Source organism: Arachis hypogaea, chromosome 5 (genome assembly GCF_003086295.3).
Source record: "Arachis hypogaea cultivar Tifrunner chromosome 5, arahy.Tifrunner.gnm2.J5K5, whole genome shotgun sequence".
Lineage (NCBI taxonomy): Eukaryota > Viridiplantae > Streptophyta > Magnoliopsida > Fabales > Fabaceae > Arachis > Arachis hypogaea.
This window is the reverse complement of record NC_092040.1, coordinates 111,091,352-111,116,451: the sequence shown is the minus strand read 5'-3', so window position 1 is coordinate 111,116,451 and position 25,100 is coordinate 111,091,352. Positions and strand designations below refer to the sequence as shown.

The following is a 25,100-nucleotide window of genomic DNA, read 5'->3' as shown; positions in this document are numbered from 1 at the left end:
TAATCCACCCACCAAGAAGCTCCAAGCATGGTTATTAATAAATTTTATTATGAGAGCTATTAATTCCATTTCAATCTTTAATCGACTTCAACTCAATCATTTAAACAAACTTTAATATTCAAAATTAAGTTAATCAAATTCTTAATAAAAAATCAAGCCACAAAAACATTAATCAACTTAGATGCACGCATTTGATAAACTTTTAAAGCATTCCAAATTTGTAAAACAAACAATCTCTACCTCGATTAGTCGAAAGCTAACAGCACATTAACAACAACAACAGTACTAGTAGTTCTGATGACTCTCCATAACAGTGATAGCCACAAACCCGGCATGCAATCATAGTAACACGACCATGAGACATTATTACCTCAAAATCTTTAACAAGCTATAACAAAATACTAACGGCAAAGGTTCTGGAACAAGAAAACTTACTGTAATTAAGAAGGAACGATAGAACAGAGCAGCAGTACGTAGTTCCGGCGGTGGTTTTGGCGACAACAGCGCCATACTCGGCGACCGGAATCAAGACGACACGATCTACGGCAACGGCAATGGCGAACGGATCCTCTTCCATCGCATTTCTCTCCACGGCGGACACAACGGCAGTGATAGTAGCGATCTCGATGGTGACAGACCACAACGGCGATGACGGGACTCCCTCCTGTGACAGCGACAAGCCAAAAAAAGAGGCAGCCCATTTTCTCCCTCTCCTTTGTCATGTCCTCCCTCTTCGAAGTGCCTCAATGACAACAGCGACGGCTTCTCATGGCAGCAGTGGAGCGCAACGATGGTGGCCTATGTCTTCCTCGCATTCTGCCTCCCTCTCTCAGGCTCTCTCTCTTCTCTTTTCCTCCACCCTTCGACAGCAACGGCGATGGCGGCTCCCAGCCCTATCGGCGCCTTCCCCTCCTCCTTCCCCTCTCTTTCTTCTTCCTTCTTCTTCCCTCTTTTGTGCTTATTTTTCTTTTCTTTTCTTTTCCGCCATATGGGGGTGTGTGAGGTGAGTGACGGCACTGAGAGTGTGTCTGTTACGGTTAGGGTTAGTGAAAAAAATTAGGAATTTTGGTCTTAGGGCTTGGTAAAAAAATAGGATTTAGATCTTCTAAAGTTTGAATTTTACTTTAGAGAGTAAAGTGTGATCTTCTACCTTTGAATAGTTTCTCTTTCATATTTATTCTTAGTCCCACCTATAAAATCAATGGTGAGAGATCACACTTTATTCTCTAAAGTAAAATTCAAACTTTAGAGGATCCAAATCCAAAAGGATAAGGGTCGAGTAGTAATTAAAAATTAAATTTGACCCAATAAAATTATTTTAAATATATTATTTAATCATCAACTTACTAATTGATTTTTTAAATAAATACTTTAATTTAAAAATTAGAGATAATATAATAATTTTTATTTATTCATGAAATTAAACTAAAAATTCTAATATTTAAATTAAATTATATAAAAATTTCATTATTTTTCAATTACTAAAACTTTAAATTTTAAATAAAAATATCTAAATATCATGAAAATTATATAAATTCTAATTAATTTTAAACTTAAAGTCTCATAACTTTAATTTAATTATTTTTAGTAAAAATAACTTTCTTAAAATAAAACCATAAATAAAGATAGTAAATTATAAATAACATATTATTTAAATTTTTAAAAATCTAGGATCTTATATTAATACCTAACTATTTTTGCATTCATATTTTTTTAAAAGATTTTTTTTACTCCTCATTAAGTTAATTAACCATTTTTATATTATACTTTAGGCCAAAATTACCATTATGCTCTTAAGCAAGGTTTGGAAAACCGGATCGGTCATCAAACCGCTCTAGTAACTGGTTTACTGGTTCACAGGTTCAACCGGTCCAATCGGTAGTTCAACCGAAAAAACCGTTTTAGAATAAAATAATAAATAAATTATAAATAAACATCCTAAAATATCTTCTAAATTTAAAACACTACACAAAAAATCATCAACCAAATTTATATAATCTTATCAAAATACAAACTCAAAAGTTAAATAGTAAAAAGAAATATCTAAATATTAAATTTTGACTTTGAGGGTTAACAGGATCACTTAACATCTCAGATTCTAATTTAGAAATATCAGGAGACAAAGGATTATCAATTTCAAAAGAATGTTGAGCTAGTTCAGTTAGAAAATGTTGATCATTATGTGATATTATGCTAACTGAACATGAACATGAACCTTGCAAGATGACCTTTTCGGTCTAATCTTAGGCAGCGTTGCGTTCATATGTTGTAAGAAAGCTCTCTTAGCAACAGATTCTTCTTCCTGAGCAAGCCATAAACAGGATGTAGTGTTGTTTATAAGTTGAGGTATCAACATAACAAGTAGTCATTGAATAAAAAAGCATAACATATTACCACCCTACTCATTCAACAATAACCAATACAAAACAGCAGCATAACAACAACAGTGCCATAACAAAACAGTAGCAGCTTAACAAGTCATTAATTACAAATTCCAAATTCAAAACACTGATCAGTGATCACACAATCACAGTGCCATAACAAAACAACAGCATAATAACAGCAGCTTAACAAGTCACTAATCAGAAATTCCAAATTCAAAACACTGATCAGTGATCGGAGAATCACAGAGCCATAATAAAACAGCAGCATAACAACAACAGCAGCACAACAAGGGGGAAAAGAACAATAAAAGTCACAAAAGAAATTAGCAATCTTATTCCTGTTTCGTGCATTTAATTACTCATAAACAAAACTCAACTCCACCTGAATTGTTAATTTAACCTTGGTCTTATGGAATCATAAATAGGAATACATTACATTGCTCTTTTTTCTAAAATTCAAGCAAAAACAAAAAGAAATGGTTTTAGTAGTTTAGTTCTTTGCAGATCTCACTGCTCAGAATACATTGTAGAGGAATGAGGCATCCTTCTCTAATCATTGATCACAACAGGTAATCAGATAAATAAGAACAAGTTTACAGAATTGAGTGAGAAAACTTCTTGTTGAAGTCATCAACTTGGGCTAAGTGAAATCCTCCACATTAGAAATATAAGGAGAGGGTAAGGAGATCAAACTACATTTGCAGCTTAAGCCTTATAACAAGGAAATATACTAAAATGTTAATAATACTTAAGAACAAACATGTTCCTGTTCAATTTATCATGTGGTTAATGTCTGAATTGGAAACATAGATTCATAGTAAATAGCTATGCACTAATTTGATATATTTAAAACTTAGTATGTCATGTGTCTATAATCATCTATATTTATACACCAAGAAAGTAACCATTTATATTTTATACAGAAACGCTAAAATCCAAACAGGAAGACAGAAGAACATTTAAAACCGTAAAACCCACTTTTCGCATCACTTTGCCATTTAAAACCGTAAAACAAACATTTCAGATGAACATGTTACTGTGATGAAGGTCACCGTCGGGAAGGACTTGGAGGACTTCCCTGACTGCGATGCACGAAGACTCGAGGAGACAAACTCCTGACTGCGACAGATGGCGACAAACACTGATCAGTGATCACAGAATCACAGTGCCATAACAGTAACAAAAATCATAAATCAGCAGCATTACAAAAGACCCAAGAAATCACAAATCACAAATTCAACCTCAAAACCCTGAAACACAGTAACAGACTCAACAGAAATCAGTAAATCACAGTTTCACTAACCTTCCACTGGCAGCAGAAAGACGAAGACACCACGGTGACACCACGACGCACCAGCTGGATGCCTCGACTAGCGATTTCACCTGGGAATGGACGACGTGCCGAGCTAGAACGGGGAGACGCCGCGGAGGAGGAGAAGGAGGAGGTCGTGGAGACGACCGGCAACCGGCGACCCGTAGAGGCACTGAGGACTTGGGGACGGCGGCGCAATGAATGGATAGGGTTTTCCTTTGCTTCAGATAGGCGAGGGCTTGCACGAATGATTGGGGGAAGGAAGGGGGGTTGTTCGCGAATGGTTCTAGCCTTCTAGGTTTATTTTTCCTTTTTTTTTATAAATAAACAAAACGGCGTCGTTTTCTAGCCGGTCCAACCGACCGATTCTTGGCCGGTTCAACGACTTTCAAACGGTTCTTTTCTCAGCGATTATAAGCACTGGACCGAACCGTTGTTACTATCAGTTCCCAGTTGAACCGGTTCGACCGGCCGGTCCGATTCGGTTTTCAAAACCTTGCACTTAAGTATTCTTGATTTTAGATTTAGCCTTATTTAGAATCAAAATTTTATCAATCTAATCCAAGGACTCTTCTTTGACTATTACCCTAACACTTTTAATTAATGTCAAGTTTACCCTAATGATACAAAAGACTATTTTTGCTCTTAGATTTATGCAAAAGATCATTTTATCCCTAAGTGTTTTATTGATTGATTCTTCCAAATTCCATACCAAGTCTTTTGTCAAAACAACTTTGGCAAGTTAGTTTTTTTTATTATCTTAAAAATATTAAATGATGTCGAAATTGCTCAAACTTTATATCCACACGACCGTCTTGGACTAAAATTTCTAATAAAATAAAGATCATAATTTTTTAATTATTATAACTCTAGAGGCGAGGGAAAAACCAAGGCTTCCCTGATAGTAGAACAACCGCCTACACCGTATTTTAAGAAAATTTTTAAAAATCCAACTTAACACTTTTAACCACTAAAATTGGTGAGACTCATATAGACGGACCCTTCTTACAAACCCCACTAGTTTCAAATTCAATGATGCCCTAAGGTGGGAGATATATTTTTTGAATTTAAGTGAAAAATTTAGCAAGTCCTGTTTTCCAATTCAGCAAACATAATTGCTTCCAATTGACATAACTCTTACCACAAAGTCTTAATTAACCTGAATTTTGGAATGGAGACTCTTAACTCACCAAGAAACAATTGTGAGTTGGTTATACTTCAATAACTATTCAGTTTTAGGAGTTATGAGCACTGGAAGTCACTGTAGAAAATGCTGCAATTTTGATTTTCTCTGTTCTGGATAGTGATTTTAAAAAAAAATTATATCTTTCAATTTTCAACTTCTAAAAAATATGAAATTTTAGAAAAATAAACTAAATTGAATAAACTTAAAAATAAAATTAGTTTCACTTCAAAATTCAACCCATGAAGGTTACAATAAAACGCACAATTTACTGTATCATTTTACACTCTTGTATGGTTAATTTTTTAGTAATATATTTTCATATTTTCTCCACTTTTAAGTAATTTTTAAGGCTTGAAACATAAATCGCAAGTGCCTCCATGATTTTGACCCTTTCATACAAGAATCATAAGTATCAAAACTTTATATTTCATATCTGTAGGAAGCCACAAGCCGAAAACAGATATGCTTCACACAATTTTTGAAATTATAAATTAAGCACAAAATCACCACAAAATGACTCATATGAACACAAAATCAAAAAGAAAGATATTATAACTAATCTTAACCATTAACTCTTGTTTAATACAGCACTAGGAATCAACCAAATAAATGGAGAAAGATAATTAATGGATTTTGAATCTTCTTGATCGAATTGGTGTGCTGGAAAAGTGATGAACTTCCACCACTTTGAGCATGAATTTCTTTGCCTCCTAAGACATGCTTCATATGTCCTTCAAGTGGGATTTTCTAGACATGGAAGAGAGCAAGAATTCACCTTAAATTCAATTGAAAAAATAAAAAGATGATGTAAAACTCAGATAAATGAAAAAATAAATTTGAGCGCAAAGATATGATTTATTTCGGAAAAGTGCATATCAACATTAAAGTTAGTTGTACCAGCTTAATTTCGTCTGGTACTGCGTGTAAGAAAATGAAAACTGTAAAGATGACAAGAAAAATATTTAAAACGAAAGTGAATACTTTTTTCAAAGGTTTTGTTTAAGATAGGGCCAACGGACCAAAAATACACATGGGCCCATGTTGGGCCAAGCCCATACTACATATACCCACACCACACTCTTGACACACTCATTTCAGCACACATTCTCCCTCATTTGAGATAGTGAACCAGGAATAGAACGAAAGTTTGCGGGTACGCGTCGCTCTCGACTTCCTCTTCGATTCTATACTATTTTTAAGGTGAGTACTCCTAAAAATCTTTATCCATTTTCGCGTTTTTGGTATGGAGTGTTGAGATTTTTGTGATTTTGATGCAATAGGGGAAGTTCTAGCATGGATTGTAGTTAGCTTTCACACAAGTTTTGAACGAGATAAGGTAAATTGACCTTTTTCTCCTTGAAACCCCCAATTTATATGAGCCTTAAGTTGAGATTTTGATGAAATTGGATTTAATAGAGTGAATTGAGTGCTTGGCGTTGGATTGTTGCGGAATTGAATTCTTGGGCTGTTTGTGGAGCACTTGGTGGAGGCTTAGTGTCGTTTGATTGAGGTTTTGGTGTGATTGAGAAGAGAATTCAAGTGTTGAAAAACTGCCGTCAATAAGGTACAGGTCTTGATTTCGGGTAGACATTATGTAAAATTATGTGAAAACCTGGGTTAATTGCTTTTAAGATAGTGTTGGATGATGATTGTTGATGATGGTATGGGGCTTAGTGTGTATCATTGTGTTGAAGAATATTGTGATATGTTGTGAATTTGAGAATTAAATGTTTTGGTAAGTTTAATAGAAATTGATGGTGTTGTAATGTATGTATATGCATGATTGATTTAATGGATATTGTGTTGAATTGCCTATGAAAAGTTATGATGTGAAAATTTGAGCCAGAGTCCGTGAGAGGGTGAGAGGGTGAAGTATCCCCTACTTAGTAAATTATGGTAAGTGGTGACATCGTGTTGTGAATTGTTGATGAATTAATGAGAATTGGTTGGATATTTAATTGTTAGTTTTGGCCTGAAGATCAAAACTCCTTTCATGAATTCCACGCTAATTTATTTAGTTTCTTGATCTTTTTCTGGAGTAACCTATATTGTTAAGAAAATGAAAGAGCATGAAAGTCACTAGATTATGATACAAACCCTCGTCAAATTGATTAAGGAGCATAGTGAGATAGTCACTAGATTATGATCCCATGGCCAGTCATTGAAATTGAAAACCATTTTTTTTTAACTCGACCTTTAACTGTTTTTTTTTTCTCTTTTCTTAATCTCTCTTCGTCCACTATTTTGTTGATTAATTGTTGGTTAAAAAAGAAAAACTTGATTCTTATAAAAACGTTAAGACTATTAAGTAATTTATAAATTTTAGGGAGGAAAAAACTATATTTTTAGTCGAGGCAATTACATGTGGAAATACCGATATTGACTTTTACAAGAAACTAATAGAAAAAGTTTTGGAAATTAAAGAGAAGTACAGCAACAAAGTTTAGAACTACGGAACTAGAAATATCTGAAAGATGAAGAAAAAGAACAAGAGTTGTGCACACGAGGATATGGCTCATCAGCATCACTCATGCAGTACTTCTATGTTTTTTGATCTTGTTAACATCATACTATATTGCATTACATATAAGAAAAACATTTATTCTGCAGCCTACAGCTAAAAAATCTAATTGTAACAACCACAGCTTAAATTGGACGGAGTAGTAACTGAAATGTAACAAATATTTTCCTTCTATACACATGTTAAGCACTTCCCTTTAATGCAGTCCTTCAAGCTAGCCATCACCAATTAAATTAAGTTGGGTTTTCTAGTACGAATTGATGCCATCATTTATACCGAAATGAAAAAAAATGCATTTGTTGTGTCTTCCCTCTGCCTAAATTTCTTGTATGGTAATTAAATATAAGCCAGTTGCTAGAAGCTCAAATTCACTGTACAATTTTCCTTCTTAAAGCCCAAGTGGTCCTAAACCTGAATAATCAAATTTCGACGATGCCATTTGAGGACCAAAATTGACATAGTGAGAATGAATGATCATTTGAAATAGAAGGATTTTGATTACCTGAGGCAGCAGCCATGGGGTTTATCCTGGGAATGCGCCATATTTCCTTGCGTTCCACGACAACAGCATTAGATGTAAGAAATGCCTTCGCCACAGATGCTGCATGCTCTATGCAACATCTAACTACCTGCAGATTACAAAACTAATAACTAAGTATCAAAGATTAATTTTTCACGTGGAATTTGTTCCCGATTCCTCCATAATTTCCGCCTACTCAAGCTCCTCCTTTTCATAAAAAAAGAACTATCAAAATTATCATTATAAAATGAATAATATTAGTATGGATAGAGAACTTTAGTCAATATTTCTGATCCAGAAACACTGTGATCACTGGCTTCATTAAATTCATACAATAAGATACTTATTTTGGCATACTGCTTTTGAATCTTATAATAATTACTTACACGTCATAATGAATAAAATCAATGGCAGAAATAAAAATTAACCTTTGTTGGATCCATGATCCCGGCCTTCATAAGATCCTCATAACGTTCTTTCGAAGCATTATAGCCAAAATGCGCATTATCATCCGATAAAACCTGCAACACACAAGAAGTCCCGATTCAATATCTGTTATGAGTTGAATTGACTAAAAGCTGCAGCAGACGGAAAAATCTGAGAAGAACCTTTTCCACGACGACGTTGCCATTTACACCAGCATTTTTGGCTATCATTCTAGCAGGATAGCTCAAAGATCTTTTGAAGATCTCAGCTCCAATCTGCAGATATATATATATATATTCTAGATAAAATTTAAATTTCTACGGACAAAAATGCGCAACATAAAGCATGCTTAGTTGGAAGGGCTTGGTATGAACCTTGTTATAGATTCTACGCTAGTTAAGATGATGGGAGACATAGCTTCATGAAGCAGATAATTACCTTTTGCTCTTCATTTTCTAGGAGGTTTTTTATGCTATCCACCTTCTGGGATAGCCTTAAGAGGCTGCAGCCGCCACCAACCACTACACCTTCCTCGATTGCTGCCTGCAATGTTCGGAGTCAGAAGTTTAGAGATTGACTAAGCACAGTATCCTGTTAGGGGAATTTCTTTGGTGAAGAATGAAGTTGGATAAAAAATGGAGATTGTAACTACATTTTAAGGCAAGTGTGCATTATACATGATATATTTTTATTTTTTAATATTTTTCTTATTGTAAAACAAACAATCTTCACCATTCACCATAGTATTACTCTTTTGTTAGATCTAAGAAATGGGAATACCTTGGTTGCATTGAGAGCATCTTCAATTCTTAGTTGTTTGTCCTTCAACTCTACTTGTGTTTGTGCTCCTACCTATGGTTTAGATTTCACGTGCTAAACTGTGAATGCACTTAGAAGCAAGAACGTTACATTCTAGATTATCAAGGTGCAAAATAAAATGTGATTCACGTTACCTGAAGAATGGCAATTCCCCCTGATAATCTTGCTATCCTTTCACTTAATATCTTCTTTTGGAAATTTTCTTCAGTGTTCTGCAAGTGTGAAATAAAATGTGTTAATCCCATTATATTGAGTAAATTACCATTTTGGCCTAAAAAAATTAATTTTTGAAAATGGTTCTCGAAACAAAGAAATGATATTTTGTTCCTTCAAAGACTATCAAACCGAATGCAATAAATATAGAAAAACATATTTGGAAAAAGAATTTTAGAGATTAGATTTTAAAGCAGTTTTTTTTAAGCCTATTTATTTTTTAAACATAATAATTTTAATTTTTTTTTTTGGAAAAAATTTAAAAAAGTAGATTGGAGAAATGTTTTTGAAATTGAATTTCTTTCTCAATTTTTTTATGTACTTTCTAAATAATCTGTTTACATATAGTCCAACAAATGAGCCATTTTGACACTAATGAAAAAAATGGTGCATTTTATTCAATTGGAATCATATTTGGAGGGGCAACACTCATTTCTTTTTTCCAACACTATTTTGTCAAAGATTAAATCTTTTGGGACCAATAGTTTATCCTATATATGTTAACCGTGCAATATGTTATTGTATAACTTAACACTAGTCAAATGCGATATTCTTTTATATTTCATTTTCTGCATAATGTGCTGAATCTCAAAAGCCAAAGTTCTGCATGCACCTCAACAAGGCTCCGAATTTGATCAACCCTCTTTTCGACAGCAGATCGTGTAGACCCATCAGTAACTATTAAGGTAGAATTCTTTGTTATGACAACTTTTGTAGCAGAACCTAGCACATCCTTGCTAGCTTTTTCAAGTGTCAAACCCATATCTTCTCTGATTACAGTACCTGTAGAAAAAAAGTTTGAAAAGCCAACAAAGAAAAGAAGTAAAAATCAGTAGAGAATAACAGCTTACACTTCAAGACTTGTATTTGATTTCGTAAAACTGTTACTTTTCGAAAGTAGCTCGTTAAAGCTAGCTTTTTAAAAATAACTTTTAAAAGTTATAGCATTTATGTTTGGTATATCAAATTAAACATAACTTTTAGCAAGTACAAGTAGCAATAATTGTGTTTAATAAAAGAGTTTTAAGATTTTAAAAAATCACAATAGATATAAATATAAGTAAATTTAGATATTTATTAAGATTGAGGTTATATTAGACTTTTTAATTATGATAAGAACAAACTAATTTTAAAAAGCTCATTTTTAAGTATTTTTAAAAGCATTTCAATCTTTTGTAAACTATACAAAACTATAAATATAAGTACATGATTTTTTTATTTACCAAATATAAAACGTGGTATTTGCGCTTTTGAAAACACAAGCACTTCTCCAAAAAACTTTTCAATCCAAGCCTAAATCACAATGGTGCAGATGGTAACTAGTGCTTCATTTATTTGTTATTACCTTCCCTTTTCAAGTTATAAACCAATTTCATGCAAGGGCTGAGTTCATCTGTTTGAATATAACACTAGATTCTTAGTAACACAATATGATTAAGCTTCTAAGTTGAAGAACTTTTGATCTTGTACCTCCTGTCAAGATGGCAATGTCTTCTAAATAGTGCGTTTTGCGCTCCCCGAATGCTGGAGCCTTGATTGCAGCTACCTTTAGCACACCCTTGAGCTTATTTTTTATAATCGGTGCTAGAGCTTCTTGCTCAATGCCTTCTGCAACTATCATAATTGGATACTTCTCTATCACAGCACTGTTCAATATTTTAATCATCTCCTTTGGGTTTGTGATTTTTTTGTCCACCAAAAGCAACTGTAACAAATAATTATGCACCAATACGGATGCACAAGTTAGAGAAAAAAGATTCTAACAACAAAGCTTCTAACATAATATTAATGCAGAAGCACCACATGTCACCAATTTTTGAAGTTTATGTACATGATAGCTGTTATACCTTGCAGTTATGGAGTTCAACAGTCATCTTTCTTCGATCAGTTACAAAGTATGGCGAAAGATATCCGCGATCGAATTGCATTCCTTCCACTATCTCTAGACTATTCTCAGTGCACCTTCCTTTCTCAATTGTCACTACTCCCTTCCTTCCTACTTTATGCAGGGCCTCGGAAATCATGTTTCCAATAACATAATCATTCCCGGCGCTGACAGCTGCAACATGTGTGAGTTCATGATCCTCAACCTACAAATGCAACCAATCTTGTTGAATTCAGCAAGACTTTGAGTTTTTCCAAGTGACAAGTGACAATTGGCAGCCAGCAAAAACCATAATTAAACCAACATCTGCAACCAGATAATTTTTTTTACTATGATTCTTGAAATCCCCAATTCTTCAAAACAGAACCAGAAAAGTTACATCAAGATGGAGCTTACTTCTCTTGACATCAAATTGAGTTCAGCAACAAGTGCTGCTGCTGTCTTCTCAATTCCACGAGCAATTTGAACAGGATTCATTCCAGCTGCAATAACCTACAAAAGGAAAGGGAAAAACAAGAGCACATCAATATACGACAATGCCTTACAATCTGGAAGCACCAAAATTAACCAACACTTTTTTATGTTACTGCTGGTTTTGGTTGCGTTATTCACAAGTGGGATGTGAACTAGTTGGAAGGTTGCATGGGGAGGTTAGAGAATGTTAGTGTTTTCCATGCTAAGCTTCATGCTTTTCGAGAGGTTTGATTCTTGTTTCGTGAAACAGACTGTTTAGAGGCTTTCTCGATGGTGAATAGAGATCAAAGTGAGGATAACATTATTAAAATATTATTAGAGTTGTTATAGTTTGGAGTTAAATCAGTAATGGTTAGTAGTTAGTAGATTAATATTTACGAGATTAGTTAAAAATATCTTTATAAATAGCATGACTCTTGTATCATGTAAAATAACTTCAACACAATAACTTCATATAGTATTATCTTCTTATTTTGCTTTTCTCCCAAAAATTTAACAAATATTATGAAAAACGACTTAGTGCATAAGATTCAAGAGACTATAAGTTAAAATTGGAAGACCAATATTAGCTTGGTTCAAAGAACTGCCTACTATATTGCTGATCTTATGGCTATCTCGGAGGCAGTGCACTATGTGAAATAGTTTCCTCCTTAGAATCTTATTAGCTTAGACAGGAATCCAGCCAATTAAATTTTTTTCCTTTTTTTTTTCTTTCTTCTTCTTTCATATAGTGATTCTGATTTTTAATCCTTAAAGTAAAGGGAACATCTACTCAATGTGGAAGAAATGATACTGATTTAGTGGTTGTGTGTGTACCTTCGTGCCCTCGGTGATTAGGCCGTGAGCAAGAACAATGGATGTAGTGGAGCCATCACCAGCAAGGTCATTGGTTTTTGCACCTGCTTGTCTTACCAATTTAACTCCAACATTCTCCAATGGGTCTTCCAATTCAATCTAAAATCACATTTGAAAATAAATAAATAAAACAAAATAAACATAAATCCGTGTCAAATTGTTAGACTAGAAATTCATCATAAAACTCTAGACGTTCAACTCAAACAAATTCCATAAAAATGAACTCGATGGATAATACTGTTTTGAATAATTAAATGTAATCCGAGTACTTGATATTGAAAATGATTGCAAAGTATCTACATCAGCTACTCAGGGTGGTATTTAATGATTGTGAGACAAAAGTTTCCAGCCATGTGAAACCCATATATTCTCTTTCGCATTATTTTTTCAATGTTTATTGTCTATAACTATTACAAAAGTTTTACCGGTCTTTTAAAATGACGTTGCAAGTTACTTGCATAAATTAAACTCAAAGAGTTATTGTTGTTGTTAGAGGAATGCTAAAGTTATTTAATAGAATAAATGATTAAATTTATTTTTAAAAGATTATTTATTTTTAAATTAATTTTTAAATTTTTTTAATTAAATTCATTTTTTTTAATTTTAAGCTAATCACATCAGTCATTCTATTGCTTACAACATTAATTACTAACATGATAAGTTTATGAAATTAGATTAAATCAATTCTAAATTGAAGATTTGATCTAGTTGTATAAATTTATTATCTTAGCAATTAATTAGAATTATTTGATATGTGTTGTGGTCAATATGGTATTCATTAATTAACGGGTCACGTCGATAAATTTTGATGTGTTAGTAATAAAAGTGATAAAAGAACTAATGACAAACTTAAAATCTTTGAAAGAAGAATTTAATTAAAAAAAATTTTGAACATTAATTTAAAAATGAGTAATCTTTTAAGAATAATTTTGACCATTTACTCTTATTTAATAGAGGGTGCAAAGAAGAATAGTAAAGAGATAAAAGTTCTTCTAATATATAATTAGATGACTATTTAAAAAGATGTATCATTTTATTTTATTAATTTTTCAAAATAAACTATGCCCTCGTATTCCTTCTCTTCGCACAAAATTAGAATTGTTCTTAATAGAATTGTGGATATAATATATTATATCTTCTAAATAAAAAAATGAATTTTTGAAAAGGAAGAAACCTCTTTGAGAACAGTTTCTCCATCATTGACGATCTTGGGAGGTCCATACTTATTCTGGAGCACAACATTTCTGCCCTTTGGACCCAATGTAACTCCAAGCAGCTCTGCCACCATGTCCACCCCTGCCTGCATCATCTCATTTTAGTGAACCCAACAAAATCTAAACAAAATTTGTGGTGTCAAAACAACAACTACTACTATAATAATTATTATTATTATTACCAGAAGCTTCTTTGTAGCTGAACCATCGTGGTTAAAGTAAAGCTCTTTGGCCATAGCTCTTGGATTTAGAACAGAAGGTGTTCGGGGTCTTGGAAGTGATGAATTGGCAAAGGAGAATGCAGATATAGGTGATGGAGAACATGCCATTGCTATGGTTTAATTTACTTGGAAGCTTGTGCTGTGTTGTGTTGCGATTTGTATAATGTAATACGTGCTGCAATAATTTGGAGTTTGGGCAATGTTGGAGCCTGGAGGCCGGATAAGAGTGGCAAGTGACACTCTACACTCTCGAGTCGAAGAAATATCCGTAAACTCTTATCTTTGATGAGAAAATGCGAAGAAAAAATATCTTTTGGATTGGTTTTGGCACTATTCCGGTTCGTGGCGAAGAAAAATTTATATATGCGGAATTTTCAGAAAAATGGGATTTATTTGTGATTTTTCAAAATATGAGAGACCGAGCTTAGAGCTTATTTGAGTTTTGGAAATCTTTGGTGGAAAAAGTATCCTCTGGATTTTGGTGAACTAAGTAGAAATATTCTTAATGTGTAATTAAGATTAATTCTATATATAAGTTTTTTATAATTCTATATGTAATCCAATACTTATTCTAATTACAAACTAGTATATTGTGATCCGGTTGGACTAATAATATCATGACTGGTTTATTTTTTTTTTAAACAAGTATAATCACCCGTGCCATGCACGTGAGAAGATTGAAATTATAATTTTAAATTATTTTTTTGAAATTAATTTAAATTATAATAATTTGATTAATAAAAAAATAACATATTATGCATTTTTTTAATTCGGTGTTAATTGGATTAATTCTAAAATAGTTATTAATCGGTTTTAATAATGTACTTTTTTCAATAAATCACACATGTATACTGAATGTGATCATAAATAATATAGTAATAATAGTTAAATCCACCAACAAATATATTAGCTATATTATCACACTATTAAACAAATTAAATATAAAGACTATTAACACTTATAAATTTATAAAATCGTACTTTCTTTGATTCGTGCGAGGGTTTACTTGTCAAATAAATTTAAAATATAAACAAAAAATATTTATAAGATGGACCTAGCATCACTTGAAAGAATCATGGAAAATAATCAATTTATCTTATCATCCATGAGAACCATTTCTACATAAGTCGTCTTGTTCTTGTCAAATTTGTATGGGACTTTCCATAACCTTATAATTCTTCCCTTTATTTTTCAAACTTTTTCATTATATAATCTACCGTACCATAGGTAACACTGTTGATAGAATCGTAATTAGTAGCCCTTAGGTATGAAAAATAATAAACAGAAGAAAATTTATGTCCGATGTACGAATTTTTTAAATGATAAATTAAATAATTGTAACAATTCACTATTACTCCTTCTCTATATATATATACACTAATTATACACGGTAATAATTAGCAAATATCTTCAATGGAGATACTTACTACACTACAGTTAGGTGAAATTTATTTCATTATATTTTATTAACCTTTATGATTAATTCAATAGAGATACTTACTCAATATATATGTTATCTACATTAATTATATGCCAATATTTTTAGAAAAGAGCTAAAAGAGGAGATATATAAATATATATAATATCATTGCTATATAGGAAAGTAGGGCTGTCAAACGGGCTAGTCCGGTCCATTTAGGCCCAACCCATTAAGCCAGTGGGTTAAATGGGCTGGCCCGTTTAATCCCACTTTATTCGCAGGCCAGAATTTTAATTTCTAGCCCGGACCGTTTATGGTCAGTCCAATGGGTTAAACGGGCCAGCCCCTTTATCATTTAATTTTATTTTTTGAAAAATATTTTGACAAAAAATACCACTTTTAGGTCAAAAATCTTTAAAAATAATATTTTTTTAGCTGATAGGTCTAATTTTCAGGTCGAATCGAGAGAAATATCAACTAAAAGTACTGATTTTTTTGAAAAAATGTAAAAAAAAAAATAAACGGGCCACCCATTTAGCACACAGGCTAGCCCGAAATTTAAACGGGTTTAATTTTAGAGGTAAAGTCCGTCCATTTAAATGGATAAACGGATTGGTTCGATGAGTTTAGCCAATTTTGACGGTTCTAATAAGAGGCATACATAAATTGATACATTTTTTTATTATATTATACAACTTAAAATTGTAGTATCATGTTATTATTAATTCTAGATACTTGCTATAATTATATCAAATTTAATTATGACTCTAAATAAATAAAATATATAACATTCAATATTATTTTTTTCTTTTTACATTCAATATTTACTGTAAATATAAAAAGTAAGATAATTAATGAAAAAATATGAACAGAAAATAAAATATATTAATTAAAATTCAATTTGTTATCTAATTAATCTTGTGTCCATACGATAAAACTTTATGAAAATGTTATGAATCACAAACTTTTTTTATTCTACATAAAAAAAACACTATACGAAACTTTTAGTCGTACAAAAATAATTATAAGAATTAATTATTGATGTTGATATTAATCACAATTAATTATTGATATCCTATTTTTTTAAATATATTTTACCTTTTTTAAAATATAATGCATGTACCATGTAGACCTTTTATTATTATTATTATTATTATTATTATTATTATTATTATTATTATTATTATTATTATTATTATTATTATTATTATCCACTAATTGATATCAAATTAAATAGGTCACTATTAATATGTGCATCAACTATCTTCTAATAAAATTATTATACTTAAATGCAGATTAGAATTATATCAATTGATATAATTAGAATCATTAAAAATATCGATAATTGATACGTAGTTTAATAACGCATTGAATATTGATTATAATTAATTAATTTATATAAATTATAATAAATTGTGAGATTTGAATGGCTAATCAAATTAATTAATTGATATAATTAATTAATTATAATTGATTTGCTTTGACGAATTAAATGAAATAGATTTGGAAACACCTCAAGAGCATGCCACATCAGTTCCATTATTAAATACAAAAATTCTATTTTTATATAATAGAATAGAATAGAATAGAATAGATAGATAATAAAGATATTTTTTTAAATTAGTGTAATTATACATTATTCATTAAATATTTATTATAATATTGTAATATAATTATAATAAAAATATTTTTATAAAATAAATTTATTTAGAGAAACATAAATTGGTTATTAATGGCCGGTGCCATTATCATATAATTATCATATTATATTATTATTATCATTATTATTATCAATATAATTAAAATGATCAAAAATATTTTTGATTGATAATTGATAAGTAGTTTAATAATGTATTAAATATTGATTTCATATAACTATAATAAAGATATTTTTTTAAATTAGTATAATTATGTATTATTGCTTAAATACTAATTATAGTATAATTATAATAAAGATATTTTTATAAAATAAACTTAGAAGAGAAAATAGTGTATTAATTTTGGCGGAAAAATAGATTCACGAGGAATTGACACCTCACTTTCATTAGTTGAAAGAAAACCCAATTTAGTATATTAAGTATATATATATATATAATTACAAACGGTATGAATTTTTAATGCAGATACTAATTGCTACTAATAGAAAAAAATTATATAAATAGAAATTATTCAATCAATTTCGTATGACAAAACAATGGTTAACAAAAAGTATGGAATCTTTTTTTGACATACGTATTATGCCATACGTATAAATTATACGGATTATTTTATAACTTCATATATATATGTATAACAAAGCAGTTTAATATTATATTTTATCTATATTAATTATATGTCAAAATTCTGAAAAAAGAGATAAAAGTGGAGATATATAAATATGTATAATATTATTGTTATATATGAAGCAGTTTTATATTACTATAGTTATAGAGACTTACTATAATTATATCAAATTTAATTATGACTGTAAATAAATAAAATAGGAAACAATCAATACTAATTTTTTCTTTTTATAGTCAAAATTTATTGTAAATATTAAAAATAAAATCACTAATGATTAAAAATTTGAGTAGAAAATAACACTCCATAAGCTAAATTCAATTTGTTAACTAATTAATTTGATGTCCATATAATATTATTATTATTATTATTATTATTATTATTATTATTATTATTATTATTATTGACTAAAACTGTGAATACATACTAATAAAATTATTACATACGAATGAGAATTAGAATTTTATCAATTATATAAATTCAAAATTATTATTATTATTATTGAATAATGATGATAATTCATGTGATAATGAATATTACCTATAAAATATCTAAAATTAAATAATATTCAACAGTAATTATGTAACAATTATAATTCAAAAATTACTGTATATGAAGTCATGTGAATGATTATTATAATTGATATAATAATTGCTATAATTGCTACATATTTTCAATCTTATAGGTTGTATCAATTTAACTATATCAATTATATTCAAATTAGTAGTCAATTATTTTTATGAAAATTCTTGCTATAATCAGGTTATACTTATGAGATTATCTTGTATTAATCGTTATAATTAATTTAATAAAGATATTTATTAAGTATATATGTTATCTATATTAATTATATGCCAATATATATTTGTAAGAATGAGTTTAAAAAAGTGATATATAAATATATATAATATTATTGTTATATAAAAGTTAGATTTAAATAATATATTAAATATTGATTTGATATAATTATAATAAAAATATTTTTCTAAAATAATATAATCAATACATTATTCATGAGCTAATTATAATGCAATTAAATATATAATAATATTCTATATTATTTATTTACCGTCATGATTTGATTTGATTGTTTTCTAATTTATTTACTTACATAAATGATTAAAATATATAACATAACTATCGTAATTATTATAATTTTATGATATAATTATAATTAACATATTTTATCATAATTAAATATTGATTTGATATAATTATAATAAAAAAAATTTTCTAAAATAATATAATCATATATTATTTATGAGACAATTATAATGCAATTAAAGATATTATTATATCATAATGTCTACTTACTATATTAATATAATATCAAAAGATACATGTTTTATTATTTTTTATAGATAAAATCGGTTTTTATTGGCAACTAAATTGTGCTTAGGACAATGAAAAATTATATATTTAGGTAGAGTTTTTTTTGTCAAATATAATAAAAATATCAATAAAAAAATAAAGAATAAAAATAAACTTAAATAATATACTTGACACCACTTTATTTTATTAATTATTAAATTATTTAAAAATAGTACATCCACGAAAAATAATCATAATATATAAATTGAGGCAATAATTTAAAATTCTCTAATTATAATTTAATCAAATACTAATATTAAAACCAAAATTACTTAAACAATATTGAATCTATTCTAGTCTTTAGTCACGTAAAGTATAAAGTCATTATCGTAATGACAACCAACTGAAATAATATCGTAAGTATCAACATTTAAAATTCGTACAAATTTAAAATTAATAGTACATCAACAGAGTTAAAAACACAATGAAAAGGATGACAAAAGTATTGAGAGTTTGGGACATTTATTTTGTAGCTCACAATAAAAATCTGAGGACACTTGCTGCAATAAGAGCAATTAAAAAAAAAGAAAAACAAAATCTGAATTGAACCAAATTGATCAATTTAGGATGGTAAATCTAATGAGAAATTATGCAACCAAATAATTATAATAATTTGATAAAAAAGGAGGATGAGTAAATTATAAATGTTAGATAATTAAAATTATTGATAAGTAGTTTAATAACGATCTACTTAATTTTAATTATTTTAATTATAAAAATAAATTACAAATGTTAGATAATTAAAATTATTGATAAGTAGTTTAATAATGCATTAATAATTAAAATATCACAACTGATATTACAATTTTAATCGAATAATTAAAATTATAATAATTTACTCATCCTCCTTTAACCACATTCCATTAGGTTGGTCATAATAGGTGAGTAGATCCAACAATCATTCGGTAAAGTATAAATTATTGCCCCTTCTTTGAACGCTTACATCCATGTAGTTGGAATCCGAATCAGTGAAGACAACTCGATGAGGTATTTTATAGATGTGATGCATTGTAAACGATTGTGGTAAAAGATAATTGAATTGGAACATTAGACGATAAGAACAACTTAGAGTAACAACAATTAATAAATTATTAAAAGAATAATATAATAGAATGAGTATATGAAAAATATTATAAAAAATTATAAATTGTACCTTAAAAGGATCAACTTCAATAAAAAATGAAGAATACATTCTTATTCTATGAAGTAGTAAAAAAAATACTAAATATAAAATTATGAGCTGACTCTCAAATTTAGATGTATGTACGACAGAAAAACACTATTTATAGACCTTAGTAAAACAAAAATAAATAGGTAAATTAATTACTATTAAGGCAATTTGTTATTATGTACAGTAATTATGCATTATAATTGATAAGTAGTTTAATAGTGCATTAAATATTGATTTGATATAATTATAATGAAGATATGTTCTTAAATTAGTATAATTATATATTATTCATTAAATATTAAATATAATATAATAATATAATTATAATAAATAATTTAGAATAGATGAAAAATTTTATTCGTTTTGGAGGGAAAACAGACTCACGAGAGAGTGACACGTCACCCTTATTAGCTCGGGGAAAACCCAGTTTTAGTATATTAAGTAGATATTGATGTTTGATTTAATGGATTGAGTGAATGTTGGACCATAAAAAATTTTAATAATAAAAAAATAATTTATTTGTATTTGGACTTGTTGCATATAAATTTATATTTGGCCTTTATTTTTATTTTACAACAAAAGATATATTATTAATATTTTTTATATTTAGTTAACAAAACATATATATTTTAGTCATTAAACGATATGTGGTTGGTAAAAACATATACATGAATTCGATGTCAAGTTGAATAAACACACAATATATTTTTTTTTAGTAAATATTACTCTATTCTCTCTAAAATAACATGTATATTTTTTTTTGATGTGTTATATTTTAATAGGTGTTTGTTTATTTTAAATTAATAGGAGAATTTATTAGATGACTAATTTATCTAATAAAATAAAAAATGAGAAATTGATTTGGATTCATTAAAATTTATTGGAAATTTAACAAAATATTTAAAAAATAATGTTATATATTACTCTTTTATTTTTTACATAAAATCTCTAATTTCTAACAAAAATTAAATAAAAATTCAGACCTATATAAAAATAATTGCAAACTAGCTATATTAATTTTTAAAAAACAAGATATAAAATTTTTCAATTTCTTCCTTTTTTTTTCATATAATTCTAAACCAAATTATATAGAATAAATTTTTAAATTTAAAGATCTCCACGATGACACTAATTTGTGTTTCTATTTTTTATTTGTCACATTAATATTTTAGTTTAGAATTTAGTTAATATAAAAAAATTAAATTCATATTTTAATAAATATATAACAAATATATTAAAATAAACATTGAATTAGAATGTGACACATTAGAGAGAGTAACTTACATATTACTTTAGAGAGAGTAGAAGAACATTCACCATTTTTTTATCAAAATATCTTATAATTATAAACGAAATAAAATATAACACAAATTATTCATGAAATGAAGAATGTATTTTCTTTGTTTTTACAAAAATAATAAAAAAATAGATTTTTTATTTAAATAAATTAAATATATTCAATAATTACTGAAATAAATAATTTTAAAAATTATTACAAAAATGCATCAGTCTCTTTTATTTTATTTACATTGTAAACGAGATAATTTTATACAATCTCGTTTACACTATGTATTTCTAAATATAAAAATATATTTTTTGAAAATAATAAAAAATATTAATAATTTAAATTAGACCAAACTCTTAAAAATGGAACATTTCAAATAATAGAAAAGATGGACGTTTTAAAAATAGAGCACTATTAACACGATTAAAATACGGGTATTAAAATACCATTATTAACAATTAGTACTTAAAAAGGTTTGTGGGAAGCATGAAGTTAGTCCATAGTAAATAAAACAAAAAAAAATGAGAAGCTAATTGAAATGCTTATCTCCCAATCTTTCTCTATTTTATTTATCTCTATCAACATCTCTAGCAATTGGCAAACGGTTATTTATCATTCTTCTTCTGCTTTATTTATCTTCCTAACACACAATTGGCAAACAGTTATCTCCCACTCTTTCTCTATTTTTATTTATTTCCATCAACCTCTCCTAACAATTGGCAAACGGTTATGTCTCACTCTTCCTCTATTTTATTTATCTCTCATTCTTTCTCTATTTTATTTATCCATCTACTTCACGCTTTCTATCTGATGGTTTTCAGTGGCTAAGAGAAGGGGGGTTGAATCTTAGCCCCTTTTTTGAACTCAGTAAACACTTGCTGGTCTTTGAAATAACTTCAGGAGACTTTTTTATTTTTGTCTCGTCCCTAGCCACGAAATTTTTATTTTTGTCTCGTCACTTGACACGAGATATTTTTCAGTTTTAGCTCCTGTGCAGTAGAAACAGAAATGGAGTAGAAGAGAGAGAAAATTACATCCAGATATATCCTGGTTCAGCTGCTAACTGCAATGCAGCCTACATCCAGTCTCCATCACAATAATGATGGAATTTCACTATAATCTTCTTGATTACAGACTGTAAAGTGCTAACCCAACTTACAAGGAGATTTTCACAGAATCATGAAATACAACACAGATTTACAAAGGAACTCTAAGGACATCTATGGCTTTTTCTTTTAATTTTGCACTCTCTGTCTTTTTTCGCTCTATGACTTTTTCATACAAACCTCATTGTTTGCCTTTTTTCATGAGACTCAAGATATGACAAAATTAAACAGAAAAATACAAAACAGAATACATTGAAGGAGAAGAAAAACTGCTAGCTCAGGTAGCTTTGAGAACCCTGTGCCTTGCACTCTAACTTCTTTCTCCTTGCTTCAAGCCGTGACTGTTCTCCCTTTTTATAGAAGGGGAAAGCCTCCACAGTTGAAGCCAAAAACCAAGCCAACTTCTTCTTCTCCAAGAATAGAACCGGTTTGGCCAGAGAGAGAAGAGATAACCCATGCAATAACCAACATGCAATTACCTCTAGTCCTTTCTTGGTCATCAATCTTCATCAATCTGAGCGCTCCATCCTTGGCTTGCTCTCTAAGATGAATTTCTGGCCATTGATGCTTCATGATGATGATGGCTTCTTCTGCTCCAATCTCTGCCTCTTCCATCACGTAGCCATCCTAGCTACTTCTTGTGGTGGTTGAGCAGAATCAGAGACAAGCCATGCCTCCAAGGATCTTCTCCTTACTGGCCGAATCTCCTTCAACTATTTTTGGTATAGAGAAGCCAAGATCTCATCACCATATCTTACCATAAGTGATAAGAATCTGAGCCACTACATTTTTTATGTTTTCTTGCCATCAGTTCGATGGTCTTGATGCATGTAGCTCCTTCTTTCTTTTGGTAGCTCAACTTAGCTTCCATAATTTTCTCTGTGATATGACCGAAGAAAAGAAAGAGATGAGAGAGAGGATAGAGCTAGAAGAAAAGTAATTAAATGAATCAAATTAATTGAAATGGGATTGCTTTTACTTCCCTTGCAGTTTAGCGTGCAGTATTGATGTCCTCAATCAAATCAATGACACTTTCTCTCTCATAGTTCCCATGTATTTATTAACTTCACTTTAATGAAATTTGAATTCCATCACATGGTGAAGTGTGAGATCCGTTGAAGGCATAAAGTAATAACAACATTTGCTTTCCTGGTTAATTGTTTTCGGATCATGCATTGGATGTATAGCAAAAATGATTAACTTGGCCTTGTAGCAATAATAGATCAATTTTGGCCCAAGTAATAAAACTTTTCAGCCAACATTCATATGACAAAAATTGCATAAGGCTGAATTTTGATTTTATTAGGCTTGGGATCTCTTCTTTTCATTTTGGCCCAATAAGAAAATTTGTATCACAAAATTATTAATTAACATATGTTAAATGAAAATCAAATTAATAATTTTATAATTTACTATTTCAATAATGTTTGTTCATCATCAAAATAAATTTGAGTTTTCCAAACTCATCACTATCTTTCGATTCTTAGAAGTGGGCACAATTACCGTATTTATTCTCATCATAGAACTTGAACACGTACAAATTTTTTATTGTTCAAACTTAAATCAATTCAATTCGATCTATAATTTAATCTAAAATTTTTTATGTGCTCTTTTTGAGTACTAATCGATCAAAGATATCCATCCATTTTAATATCTTCTACCAATCTTTTTAATTTATTTAAAGTAAAAAATTCTAAAAAAATTAGTTAAACAAAAACCAATGAGAATTGTAGAGCATTCAAAGTTTTCGACTATGACCGAAAACTCTCCAAATTATTATCCAACATTGCACCAACCATACTGTTTAACATCTAACTCCTACCAAAAGTAAATATTAAAATAATTTCATATAATAATAATTAGAAAAAAAAACTTATTTTTATATTATTATTGTTATTATTTTAATGAAAAATATGTAATTTTCCATGTGTCCAAGTTGCTAATAGGCACCTGCAGCACAAGTTAGCATACTCTTTTTTTTGTCATGGCCAAATAGCCCAAGCCGAGTATAATCCCGCCTGTTCATATTCTGGCCCAACACTAAAACCCAGATCCAAGTTAAAGGCTCAATCCAAGGATTGGCCCCATTCGACACTGACCTTCTCTCAAGAAGTCGGATCTAACCACGACTTGCTATAAAGAAGTCGGGAGTAAAGATTAGCTGGCAGATAACACTCATTCAAATAAATAACTGCCCCTAAAATCTCTCAACCCATTTCCAGAAGCCATATCTCAACTTCCCTAAGATAAAGGGACGGTTATCCCCCTTAAAAGGGGGAACTACCTCAACGGTGGTTATTGGTTCACCACTATAAATAATTAAATACACTGACACTCCTCAGGTATCACTAAGTTCTAATACTCTTTAAAACTTGCTTAGACCCTTACTGACTTAGGCATCGGAGTATCTTTGCAGGTACCACCCCCCATTCTCTCT

At 29.5% G+C, this 25,100-nt stretch overlaps 1 protein-coding gene and 1 long non-coding RNA gene across 2 annotated transcripts; one reads left to right on the top strand and one right to left on the bottom strand.

The window, feature by feature from the left end:
• Nucleotides 1-5,933: 5,933 nt before the first annotated feature.
• On the top strand, nt 5,934-6,703 carry LOC112802734 (uncharacterized). Its single transcript, XR_003202514.2, has 3 exons — nt 5,934-6,082; nt 6,163-6,218; nt 6,299-6,703. It is a non-coding gene; the product is annotated as an uncharacterized lncRNA (long non-coding RNA).
• Nucleotides 6,704-7,324: 621 nt separating this feature from the next.
• LOC112802733 (chaperonin 60 subunit beta 4, chloroplastic) lies at nt 7,325-14,534 on the bottom strand. The gene is made up of 14 exons (XM_025846080.3): nt 13,992-14,534; nt 13,770-13,895; nt 12,557-12,694; nt 11,663-11,758; nt 11,229-11,471; nt 10,852-11,086; nt 9,995-10,164; nt 9,303-9,380; nt 9,130-9,201; nt 8,788-8,892; nt 8,532-8,624; nt 8,352-8,444; nt 7,906-8,032; nt 7,325-7,814 (listed from the first exon to the last, which is right to left on the bottom strand). Exons 1-14 carry the CDS (start codon nt 14,136-14,138, stop codon nt 7,792-7,794), a joined length of 1,746 nt encoding a protein of 581 aa, XP_025701865.1. The 5' UTR covers nt 14,139-14,534; the 3' UTR covers nt 7,325-7,791.
• Nucleotides 14,535-25,100: the final 10,566 nt, after the last annotated feature.

Excerpts from the sequence above, each read along its gene's own strand:
- LOC112802733 (XM_025846080.3), bottom strand. The coding sequence starts at position 14,138 with ATGGCATGTTCTCCATCACCTATATCTGCATTCTCCTTTGCCAATTCA. Across the intron at positions 11,472-11,662 it reads TCAATTTGATGTCAAGAGAA|GTTGAGGATCATGAACTCAC; the intron begins GTAAGCTCCATC and ends TTGCATTTGTAG. Across the intron at positions 8,033-8,351 it reads GGATCATGGATCCAACAAAG|GTAGTTAGATGTTGCATAGA; the intron begins GTTAATTTTTAT and ends TGTAATCTGCAG.